This window comes from Microtus oregoni, unplaced genomic scaffold (assembly GCF_018167655.1).
Source record: "Microtus oregoni isolate MIOR12 unplaced genomic scaffold, Mior012 000041F_ref0000270, whole genome shotgun sequence".
NCBI classification, from domain to species: Eukaryota; Metazoa; Chordata; class Mammalia; order Rodentia; family Cricetidae; genus Microtus; species Microtus oregoni.
Window position 1 is genome coordinate 15537549 of NW_024543208.1, and position 12373 is coordinate 15549921.

The window sequence follows — 12373 nt, forward strand, 5'->3', positions numbered from 1 at the left end:
CCAGGGGCTCCCAGTCCTGTTCCCCACCTTCTCGGGGTGAGATGGTTGACCTGGATCACCTACCAGAGGTCTTTCATTCTCCCACACCTGTGATTCCCAACTCCCCGTTGCTCCCATGCCAAGCAGAGAACTCTGGGTCCCGTCAGGACAGAAAGCACACCTTGCACGGTGTGACAATACTGAACGTATGGAGAAGGCTCAAAGCCTCCTGCAGATACTGGGGGCTACCTGCCCTTCAGCAGCTCCTAAGCGGTGACCATGATGCATGGGTGTGTGGTTTCTCACACTTTTGCTGTATTGGGGGTGGGACGAATTTTTTTGAGACAGGTCACAAATCCTGTGCTGGCTTGGAACTTGCTCTGTAGCTCAGGCTGGCCTTGGTCTTCAGATCCTCCCATGTGCTGAGGTCATAGGCATGCGCCCCCATGCCAGATACTAAGCCTAGCTTTCCTGCTGCAGCTCACCTCTCCCTGTGTGACCCATTCCATGTACTAGCATGTGCTGAAGGGGCTTGTTTCTCTCCATAGGTTTCCAGGGGACCTCAGAGAGGAAGGAACAAACAAGGTAGGTCTCTTCATATGTGGGACATCCTTGGTGTCTTCTTCCTGTCCGCTCAGTTCCAGACAGAGTATGCCCAAGGCCGTACAAACTGTAGGGAGTTTCAATCAGACTGCCCAGCTGTCCAGATGCTCGCTGCCTTCCAGCCACTGCTCATTCCTGGGATAAGGGCAGGGAACAGAAATCACAGGGTCCTTGCTCTACAGCTGGGGCGAGGGGGAGGTCCTAACCAGTGGAAGACTCACAAATTTAGACAGACCTAGCATTCAAATAAATATCTAATTAGAAAACAGACCTGGAACCATTGAGGCAAGGTGGGAATTAGGAAAGAGTAGGAGATGTATCAGTAAACCTAAATGGGACGCCGCGCAGAGGCAGAGATGCGAGCCATGCCAAGGCAAGAGCACGTGCCAACGGGACGGAGTGGGTATGGGTTAGTGGAAGACCAGAAGCAGAGACTGGGTGTTGTCAGAGCAGAGTGAAGTCAGGCTAACCTGTGCTCACAGGCTTTGGGGCCATGAAAAGAGGGTGGGCAGTGAGCACTGTGTACAGAGTCCACCGCAAGAAGAATGATTTTGTGTTTCCAAAATCATTTTAATGCTCTTGGCAGGGTGATGGTGTGGGCCAGGGAATCCGAGGAGAGACTGGGTGGTATCAGCTGATCCGTGGTGAGGACTGTTGGTGTAGTTTGGAATCTGACTGGTCCGTGATGAGGACTGTTGGTGCAGTTTGGAATGAGTTAGGGGAAGAGATCTGAACTGCAGTTCAAAAATGCAGGGACTCTTATCACTACAGCTTACTAAGAGAGATACCAAAGCCCACAGGGTCACATAGTATGTGGAAGGATAGGTACAAGGATACGCAAGAGCCAAATATGAAAGTGCCCAGTGACTGCTTCGTGACAGCCACACAGTGCCATTGCCCCGGGGTTGGGTGCAGAGGTTCCTATGTATGTGGAGATAGATCATCAAATGTAGAAGCCACGACATCCCTCCTCAGTGTTGCTACTGGTTCTACCAGGTCCTCTGGCTCCAGAGCAGCCTAGACTTCGCTGCCCTGTATCCTTCTGTCTTCCAGCCAGGATTTTACAAGGGCCCAGCTGGCTCCCAGGTGACCCTGAGCAGCCTGGGGAATCAGACACGTGCCCTTCTGGATGACCAAGCTCGACATCTGCTGACAGAGCCGGAGCGTGCCACCATGATGTACTACCTGGACCAGTACCGTGGTGGTGCCATCTCTGTGGAGGCCCTGGTCATGGCACTGTTTGAATTGCTCAACACACATGCCAAGGTAACCTCTGCCTTATGCCCCCATCCTGTCACCCATGGCTTCAGATCAACTGAGTAGATACAGGGGACCAAGACCTCAGATCCCTTGGGTAGATACGGGACCAAGGTGGCCCATCCTCCAAACTCACAGACTTCTGGGCGGAGGGGTAGAGACAGAGTGCAGTGGCCATTATCACAGAATATTCTCACAAGCAGGGTCTCGGGGGATGGTGAGGGGCTAACCAGTTCGAGAAGCCTGCTTAGGTGCAAGTCAGTGGGCCAGAAATTGCTGAAAGGAAAAAGTAACTTAGTCTAGTGGGAAGGAATAAACTGAGGCAGGCAGAGGAGATACTGCTTGTAGACACACAGGGCTGAGAGGGCACTCTGGGTGGGAGGGATGGCCAGAGTCTCCGTGGCATGAATGTGATACTAAGTTCTGGAGCTTTGTCACCTGTGTGTGCTGAGAAGGAAGAGATTATGGGCCTGGTGTTTGAGTGCTCCCCTGAGGACACTGAAGAGTCCGGGAGGTTAAGGAAGGGAGACACCGGTCTCACCTGCTGGCGGAGGGGTTGAATGTCCATCTGCCATATTCTCCCTGCAGTTCTCTCTCCTGTCTGAGGTGAGGAGCATCATCTTGCCCCAAGACCTGGACCGTTTTGACCACCTGGTGCTGAGGCGAGAGATAGAGTCCATGAAGGCCCGGCAGCCCCCAGGCCCTGGTGCTGGAGACACGTACTCCATGGTATCCTACAGTGACACCGGCTCATCCACAGGCAGCCATGGCACCTCCACAACTGTCAGCTCAGCCAGGGTGAGCTGCCCCTGCCCTATCCCTGGTGAGAAAGTCAGAGCTGCAGTTAAGACATTAGCTTTCCCTTGCAGAGTCCCGAGTCCCTCCTCTGTAAGAGCCTGGCTGTTGTCGAGTACCTACTGTCTGCTTGACATGTAAGAAAGATGTGCCTATTGGGGCTCTCGGTCTGGGGAGCCCAAGGAAAAGGTATTTTTTAAGGGACAGTTAGGGGCCATCAAGATGCCTCCAAGGGTTAAGGTGCTTACCACCAAATCAGTTCAGTCCCTGGGATTCCTAAGGCAGAAAGAGAACTAGCCCCTGCAAGTTCAGTCCCTGGGACTCCTAAGGCAGAAAGAGAGAACTAGCCACTGCAAGCGGTCCTCTGATTCCCACAGGTGTACCACCTGCAACTCTAGGTCCAGAGGATCTGATGCTCTCTTTTGACTTCTGGAGCTTCCTACACATGTGTGCCGACACACGTATGTGCTTGCATGCATGCGTGTACACACACACACACATGATAAAAATGTAGTAAAAATTTAAAAGATAGTTGGACACAATAACAGTGCAGTTCACAAGAAGATCAAATGGAGAAGCGTGGTGTGTTCGGCTCAGCATCAGCCCCTACACAGTGGCAGTCATGGTTCCGACTGTGGTTCTGAGTTTCACAAGAGGTGACCTGTTGTCTGTGGAGCCCCAAGCCTGGCTTGGCTTTCCTGCCAACTCAGCAGCTCCCAGTCCAGCTAATCTGTAATGGAGTGCCATTCTACTCCAGGATTCTCATAGGCAAATGTTTGTTTGGTTTCTATTTGTTTGTTTGTTTTTGTTTTGAGACATATGCATCCCTGGCCGGCCTGGAACTTGCTATGGAACCAGGCTGGCCTCAGACTCACAGAGATCTCTTTTGACTTTTGCCTCTGCCTCCTGACGGATGCTACCACGCCAACAACAAATGCCTTGTTTCTTATCAGGGGACAGCCAGGTGTCTTACAGGAGGGAGTGTCAGGTGGGTGGGCTGGAGGCACAGAGCTGCTCTTGTCGCCCTTGAAAAGGGCGGGAGGTCGTGGTGGCTCTGAAGCCAGAGCTCAGTGACTTCAATGGCAGGCTGACCTGCAGGAGGGATGAGATTCCTGATGACCGTCGGGTGACCCACAGCGAGCAGCCTTCACACCTAGGCATTCTGGTTTCTCACATGGCTTAACACCAGAGCTCTGGTGTCTGGAGGACCCCATCTCTTCTTCAAGGGTCCTTGTTCTTTCTTGAGGTAACGCCAGAGATCGCCGTGCCTCCCTCCAGGCTCTGAATAGGCCAGCAGCTGTTTTTCAGATCATCAGATCCAGAGCTGGACAGAGGCCCTGCCCCTATATTGCTAGGTTTGCTCCAACTTCAGGCTGTGTAACAGCTCATGATGAGATGATTTCAGGCTAGGGGTCCTGGTCTGCATTTTACTCTTCTCTGAGTCTGAGCTCTTATGACCTTGGCCTTAAAATGTTCATGTGTTGCAACCAAGGGTAGCTCTAAAACCCCGGGAGTTACACACAGGTTAAACCTGTATGTAGCAGGCTGCACAGTCAGGACCAGAGTGCCACAGTGGAAACGTCTTCTGGTCCAGGAGGCAGCAAATCTGGGTTTGAGTCTTAGTCTCCTTGTGCCTCAGTTTCCCCATGTGTATATAAACTGCATAAGGTCCTGATAGCTCTGGCTGCAGCAGCCTGAGGTCCTGAGGACAGAGCAGGCTGCGGGACAAGAGCAGAGCTCTGCAGAGAGCAGCAGTGGCCTTCCCATCTCTGAGAAGTCAGAACAACACCCATAGTGCCCAGTGCACAGGGCACACCTTGGGCACAGCAGATCATATATCAAGAGTGGCTCTGCACAAGCAGATTCTGGGCAAATGGGAGGGCACCCCAACGTCCCTTTGCACTGTTTCTAAAATGGGGACCAGTCAGAATGTCAGAACAGGACTTACCCATGTCCCCAGGTAGAGAGGAACTCCTGGGGTGGGGCCTAAGAGAGACTTGCAGGTAGGAAAGTCCCCTTACCTCTCTGTGCCTCAGTTTCCTCCCTTGTAGGGGAATTGTTATGCTAAATTCCCAACTTGTAGGGAGAACAGAAAGAGAAAGCTGTCTTGGACCGTACTAGAATCCATGGAATGTGGCCACAGCCCTCGGAGAGCCTTGCCTTTCCCGCTGCCCTTCCTGCTTGGGCAACACCTTAGAGATGTGCTGACCAGGCAGGTACATCCACAAAGGCTCTGGGAGGCACTGGGCTGGGGATGCTGCCCCTCCCTTTTGCCCTTTCCCAGGGACTTTACAAGGCACTCTCTGAGGCTCAGTTCTAGGACTGCTGCTGATCCCTGAGGACCTAGCCTGCTGGACCAAAGTCTCCAGCCTGTTCTCAGCAGGTGATGGCCACACCTGCCCCAAGTCACCGACCTTTAGACACCCCTCGGGAGGATGGCATTGGCTCTCCAGAGCAACAGGGCCTTCCTGCTTCCTCTAAGGACCCCACTACTCCCTTCAGTAGGCTTGTGTGTTGGGGAGGGGTCACTGTGCTGAAGCTTCTTGATCCCCTGACATTCATGTCATGTATTTTTTCTTTTTTGCCTTTTGCCCATCCACCCTCCCTAGGAGCGGCTGCTGTGGCTTATAGACCTGATGGAGGTACCGTCCTCGTCCTTCTGCAGGGGTTGGGGGGCAGAGGTGGGGCTAACCCTTCTTGCCGCTTCTGACCTCTGCACTTGTCTCATCTGGGGACCCAGTGTTCTTGCTGTTCAGTCTGTCTTCTGGTCACCACTTCATCAGTGGTCCCAGGCTCTGGAGAATGACCTCTGTTCAAATCCTGAGACCTTGGTTCAAACCCTGGCTTAGCCCTGTCACTTGCTGTGTGACCTCAAGCAGTATCTCTGCCTCTCTGGGATTAGTTTTAGGAAAAGAGGGTTATCCTTCTGTGCTACGGGTGGAGAGCATGGCCAGCCTTTGTTTGCCATGGCCTCTGCCTGTCTGCAATGTTCTCCTTCCTGTTTCCTTTCCCCATAGCTTGGGTAGCTGATCTTATAGGAGTCTTCCCTGAACCACTTGAGAAGATGACGTCCAGCTCTTGCCTCACCCTGCTTTCGTGAACAGGAGAGGTGTGGTCAGTAGCCCCTATGTGGTCACCAGTTTTTGAGGGAAGTGACCATGTCTGGGGTCACTGCAGGGTTCCTGGAGTTTAGCTCACAACTCAGCCCTTGTGAATGCTGGTGCCTTTAAGACAGCTAGGACTTGTGGTGTGCTCTCTAAGGTCCAGCCCAGCATTTCCCAAACATGTCTCCTGAGGCCTTCCCAATGAACATGAGCACTAAGACCCTCCTGCTACAGAGACGCTCAGAGAGGGGGAGCAGCTTGTCCCAGGTCACACAGCTTACTGGACAGGGTCCCCGGCCTGCTTGCCTCTGTGTGGTGTTGTGAACACTGTCCTCTGACCCAGGTTCTTCCAGACATTCTTTTCTGGTCATCACCTAGCAGTCAGCCTATCTGTCTGTCTTTTCCTCTTTCCTCTGCTTTCCTTTCTGTTAATCTTTCTGGGGTGCATGCCATGTGCTGTGTGCAGCCCAGGAGCTACGGGGCAGCAGAGAATAATACAGATCCTCTCTTGAGCTGGAGTGCAGAGGCCAGCAGCAATGGCGGAGGACAAGATGAGTGGCACCTTACGTGATTAGAAAGAGAGGGCAGGGCACCTGGGATTGGGGGACTGGCCTGGCTCCACCCGAAGCAGGTGAGAGAGCCACGCCCACATCTGGGGGTGGGGCAGTACAGAGAACAGGAGCAGCATGTGCAAAGGCCCTAAGACTGGGGCTTGAGAGAGAGCCACGCCCACATCTGGGGAGTGGGGCAGTTCAGAGAGAGAGGAGCAGTGTGTGCAAAGGCCCTGAGATTGGGGTATGCCTCCTGCCTCATAAACTGTCTAGGACGCCGGTGGAGCGGGATCAGGGTGAGTCCAGCAGGTCAAGCCACGTGCTGAAGCCTGTGAACAAGCCGAGGCCCTGACCTGGGATCTCCAATTACTGAGACTGGACAAGGGATGCACAGACACATTCCCAGGGAATAGTGAGGGCTCTGACGAGGTGGTGCAGTCAGTTGCTAAGAGACATGGTAATGGGTGGATAAAGTGCCAGCTCTTCCTGCCTCAGACTCTGCACACACAGGTCACCTGGGGTGAGGGGCAGGGGACAACGCCCTTCAGTGCCGTGTGCCTCTGGGGACGCCCTTCTCTAACTTTGCTTTAGTCTCCTTGCGTCTAAGACCATGGCTGACCTCCATGGCTCCATGGATTCTAAGTGTCCTTTCTGTTAATGGTGCTGTCTTAGGGTTTTATTATTCTGAAGAGACACCATGACCACTGTGACTCTTACTTAATTAGGGCTGGCTTACAGGTCGGAGGCTCAGTTCATTATCATCATGGAGGAAGCATGGTGGCACGCGGGCAGAAATGGTACTGGAGAGGGAGCTGAGAGTTCTGTCTGGATCAGCAGGCAGCAGGAAGAGAGAGTGACACTGGGCCTGGCTTGAGCATCTGAAACCTCAAAGCCACCCCCATCTTCTTCCAACAAGGGCACACCTCCTAATAGTGCCTCTCCCTATGAGTCCCTGGGGGCCATTTCATTCAAACCACACAGGTGCTAGAGAGTATTCAGGGGGGTATGTCAGGGGATGGTGACAGTGTTCTCCAACTCTGCAGAGCTATAGCAGAGGGAGAAAGATATGGAAGAGAAGTTTACCCCCAGTCAGTAAGGCAGAGCTGCAAACAGTAGAATCGGTAGAAGACAGCCAGACCCATTCCTCCCTTTCCCACAGACCTTGAATACACTACATCCTCAGAAACACCAGTCTTGTTCTGACTCCTGAGTGAGCTGACTTCCCCAGTCGCAGGGAGAGTAGTTGGGGACAGGCAGGGACTGCTTCACCAGCACAAGCCCAGAAGATGGCATTGGCAACCTCCCACAGGACTGGCTTCCAACATTTCACCGTATCTCAGGGAAACACACCTTGTCTTGGCGCCTGGCTGCCAATGACCCAGAGGACCAGGCATCCTGGTTCGGTTTCCACAGAACCCAGATTCCCTGGGTCACATGGTAGAGTGATCCATTCCAGGTTACACGTGGTCCACTGTGCAGCAACATCTGCTCAGAGCAGAAGCCATCAATCAGGTAAACCCCCACCCCACCGCACTATAGACAAATGACATCCTCCTTCAGTTTGTCTGCCACTCAACCTGGAGCTTTTTCACCAGCCTCTAAACAGCATCACGTTCCCTAAAGAAATCACCGGCCTGCAGTGTGAGCAGACAAATGCCTGCAAGCGTCTGCGCATCTTCACCATTGCCCCGGCCATAAATCCTACCAACTGGGCATAAGCTTTCTGGTCCTGTTTCCACATCTGTGCACTGGATTGGAAACACCTGTATCTTTGGGTTGTCCAGGGAAACTGGGTGGATGTGTGTTGGGAGCATGTAAGGGTGGACAGAAAAAGACTAGAAGTCAGGGCCGCTGTTGCTCACTTATACCAACTACACAGAATCTGACTATCTCCCCGGATGTTTCTGCCAGGATTGAAATACCTCCGCTGTGTCTGGAGTAGGGCCCTGGGGCTTCCAAGGTTGTTGGGATGGTACCCCATCCTTGAGGCCACACTTTCTTCATCCTTAACACAAGGAGGCAAAAAAAAAAGGCTCCCAGCATTGCTGCGTCAGTTCCCGAGCCTCCCTCTTTACAGCACGTTGAAGAAGGGAGACTCAGAACGCACTGGAGTGACATCTTCTTGTCATTCAGAGAGGGACAAGGAGCAGAGCGTGGGTCTGCTCCCTCCTTTGACTTGGGACTGATTGTTAGGCTTAAAGACTCCTCTGTTCAGAAGACCCTTTATTCCTTCCCTCACCTGTCCAGCCTGCCCTTGCCCTGCAATGTTTATTGAGTTAAGCCTGCCCTACTATCCACCTGCTCACCTGGAACTCACAAGTCCAGTGGAAGAAGGAGATTTGGGCAAAGGAACCTACATAAGGAGTGAGACCGTAGCTCATATTCCTAGCATGAGCCAGGCCCTGGGATCCATCTGTAGTACTGTAGGTAAACAAGTTAATCCAGTGCCCGAGGGTCCATGAGGGGATGATCCAGGCATGATGGCTGGGACACCGCAGAGACAGTCAAGATCCGGAGTTTGGCACCAGTCAGGCACCAAATGAGGCAAGACAGTTTAGGAACTTTGACTTCAGCTGTGGCATACGTGAAGAGTGGTGTTGGGGGTGATGGGATGTGGGACAAAAGCCACCTGAGTGTGCAGAGGGCCAGGGAAGCGGTGGGCTGACATACCTTGATCTTCCATGCTGTGACAAATTACCTGCCTTAACGTAAGAGAAGGAGGCTTATTTTGGCTCTAGAGAGTTCAGCCCCATGCCTGTGCACAGAGCATCATAGCGACCAGAACAGATGAAGGGGAAGCTGATCATATGTTGGAGGAAGGGGCATGAAACAGAAGGGAGAATAGAAAGAAGCTAGGACAAAATGCAGCTTCACAGACACACACCCCCGGTGACGCAACATCCTCAGTCTAGGCCCTACTTCCTTTTTTCACCAAGTCCCGATTTTGTCATTATTTTGACTACATCAAAGAATGAATCTACTGATTGGGTCAGAGCCCTCAGGGTCCTATCCCCTTCCCAAAGCTCATCAGTGAGCCACGGAGTCCTCGTGAGGCTGTGGGAGACATTTCATATTCAGATGATTAACAGTGCCCAATGCCAGGGAACGGACCACCCCAGCATAATCCCAGGGTGTCCCTCCTCTGAGAAGAGCATCACTTCATTCTAACAGTCTCACACAGCCCAGCACCCCAGAACCATCCCATCACCAGGGCGGAATAGTCCCCTCCATCTCAGCAGCATTCGGCCACAGCCAAGCCTTTACAGAGTACCTGCCTCGTTGTGTGAGGACTAGGGTGCTGGGAGCAAGTCCATGAGCTCAGCTCTTCTGGACATAGCAGCTCTGTTGGCTCAAGAGAGCCGACAAATGGGAAGCTGGGCAGTGTGCTGGCTTGGGAAGAGTCCTGCGCCGTTTGAGCTGCAAGCCTCTGGAAACTGGTGGAGCCCTGGCTCCCTTCCTAGAGTAGCAGCTTCAACTGTTGAGTAGTGACAGAGCGCTCAACTGTTTGACAGTATGCTGTTCTCAAACCATGGGGGCACAATGGCGGTGGTGCTGCCAGCTCTCTCCTGGTGAGGAGGTGGGGCCCCGGATCAGTAAGCCTGTGGTTGTGAGGACAGCACAGGACTGGGAGATGCTGTAGACAGCTGAGTGACAGCAAAGATCCCTGGGATCCCTGGTGATGGTGGCTACCTTCACTCCTGTTGGAAGAAGGTTCTGAGCCAGGCTGCCTGTCCCCGTCTTCCCTCTCCAGAGACCTGATTCCCCTCAACATTTGCCCTAAGGGCTCCTCCTGACCTGGCTTTTGTGAGTCGTACTTTCTTTCCGCTGTGTGCCATCCTTTTCCCAGGATAAATGAGGGAAGTGCAGGGCCAGGTGTCACCTCAGCGGAAGGACGCACTGTCTGGCTAGCAACATCCCAGCTGGGCTGTACTCTGACTACCTCCATGCCCTGTACTCAGAGGCGAATGTGCCCTTTGCTCTTGTGAGAGCTCTTTGCTCTCATTTTCTGCCTGTGAGGGAACAGGACTGTTCTCACAGATTCCCAGCTGACTTTGAAGATGGAATCACTGTCCCAAGCAATGCCAGGACTTCCGCCTCCCCAAATCATTTCACCATCCTTCACCTTTCCTGGGGAAAACTCTTTTCATACCAGCTCTGGTTTTGCTGCCACCTTGCTTTTTTTCTCTCTGTGCATCTGCTTTTCCTGTGGCTGAACTGACTTTCCCCAACCCTCCTTACCTTTGAAACCTCTCCCTACCTACCCCCTTATTTATACTCATCCCTCATGCAGAAATCAAATGCTGCCCCTATACACAGACTCAGGCACACACACACACACACACACACACACACACACACACACACGGCCTTCTGGAAGCCTTTGAAATTCAGTGCCTCAGTTTCTCCTTATACAGAGTGGACAGTGGTCCATCCAGTGCCAGACCTTAGATGCATTTTGTGGTGGGGGAGGGGACGGAGGGAGTGGCCTGACACAGGAGAAACAAGGCTGGGAGAACAAAGAGCTGAAAATAGCACCTTTATGTAAGCAAGGAGCTGGAGGCAGAAACTGGGATGACTTGGGGAGGGTGGTACGGTGTGCGGAGGAGCATTACTTTGCTGAGGTGGCGTTGGTGATACCCAAAGCTGGCATTGCCTGTTCTCGGTACCTGGGTGGAAGTCAGCACAAGGATAGATCCTGGTCACTCATTTCCCGTTTCCACTTTCCCATCTCCATTTGCTCTGAGGCAGATATGTGAGAATCTGGACCTTGCTGTACCCAGTCAGATATACGGGAGGGACTGTCCTGCACCCCAAAAGCCTTGTGGAGGTTGGAGACCGAGACAGTGGGGAGGAACTTAAAGAACTCTAGACTTGGATGGGTGGCTTTGGACCTCTCTGAGCCTCATTCTGGGCTATAGAACAGAGGGGATTCTCACGCATCAGCCCTTCGGGTGTGGAGAAAGCCGCAGGCAGCTGGCATTGGGATGCAGTATCCAGGACACCCAGGCATACCCTGTGGCCTCGACCTCAAAGCCTGTCCTTAGGGTTCTGCTCTATTCCTTGCCTGGGCTTGTTGCAGCTATTTCAGGTGTACAGGGAACATGCCTGGGAGACTTGGGGCTGCAGAGTGTCTGGATCTGGCAGACGGAACCCAGCTGTGCTGCTCTGCGCTCCAGCCAGGAGCCTACGGTATGCGGTATGCTCCACTTCTGCCCTTGCCCATCTGAAACACTGGTGCTCTGTCCACTTCCAGGTGGGATGACAGGTTACTATAGAATGGCTGTCCTATTGAGGGTCACTGTTGCTCTGATAAAAACACCACGATCAAAAGCTGGTGAGGAAAGGGTTTATCTGGCGTATGCTCTACATCCTTAGCCCATCACCGAAGGAACTCAAAACCTGAAGGCAGGAGCTGATGTGGAGGCCATGGAGGGGTGCTGCTTACTGACTTTGCCAACCTGCTTTCCTACAAACCCCAAGACCACCAGCCCAGGGATGGTACCACCTACAATGGGCTGGTCCTTCCCCCCTCCCCCATCAAACACTAATTAAGAAAATGCCCTACAGGCTTGCCTACAGTCCAATCTTATAGAGGCATTTTCTCAATTGGTTTCCTTCTCTCACATGACTCTTAGACTGTGTCAAGTTGACATAAAATTAGCCAGGACAATGGCCATGTATCCTTGGGCCTGTCACATTCCTCTAGATGTATAATCACAGGGGAGATGACAGACAATGGGGGAGAGCCATGGTGCTTGCCTCAGGGTCATGGGAAATTGCATAAGGAAGGTAGGAAAAGAGCCAAGCACCTGATACTCACCTGGCCTCCATGACCCTCAGAACCTTCCCACCTCACCCCCTAAATCATAGTCAGTGTTTGCTGAATGACTAATGATGCCCCAGACTCCCAGTCTTGCTTGCGGTCATCTCCCCCTCCTCTCCCAGAATCCCCTGCAGCAGGTGATATGGGCTGTATATGCCTATAGCCAAGGCTTCTTTTGGCCTTGGAGTAGACACCATGGATTTTCAGAATTCTGTGTCTCCTACTGAGGCTAGAGCTTGGCTGTGGAATTCTGGGAAGAA

General features: G+C 52.8%; 1 protein-coding gene across 9 annotated transcripts in view; it reads left to right on the top strand.

The window, feature by feature from the left end:
- Whrn (whirlin) overlaps nucleotides 1-12373 on the top strand; it is a 93652-nt gene that overhangs the window by 73710 nt on the left and 7569 nt on the right. For 3 of the 9 annotated variants that reach the window (XM_041632386.1, XM_041632387.1, XM_041632390.1), the window contains 4 exons: nucleotides 528-564; nucleotides 1636-1848; nucleotides 2428-2637; nucleotides 5244-5276. The exons of 1 other annotated variant lie outside the window; for it this stretch is intronic. In XM_041632386.1, coding sequence (XP_041488320.1) covers nucleotides 528-564; nucleotides 1636-1848; nucleotides 2428-2637; nucleotides 5244-5276 — 493 coding nt within the window. Of the gene's footprint in view, nucleotides 1-527; nucleotides 565-1635; nucleotides 1849-2427; nucleotides 2663-5243; nucleotides 5277-12373 lie in introns of those variants that run through there. 5 more of the 9 variants (XM_041632388.1, XM_041632389.1, XM_041632392.1 and 2 more) reach the window with 4 other exon arrangements.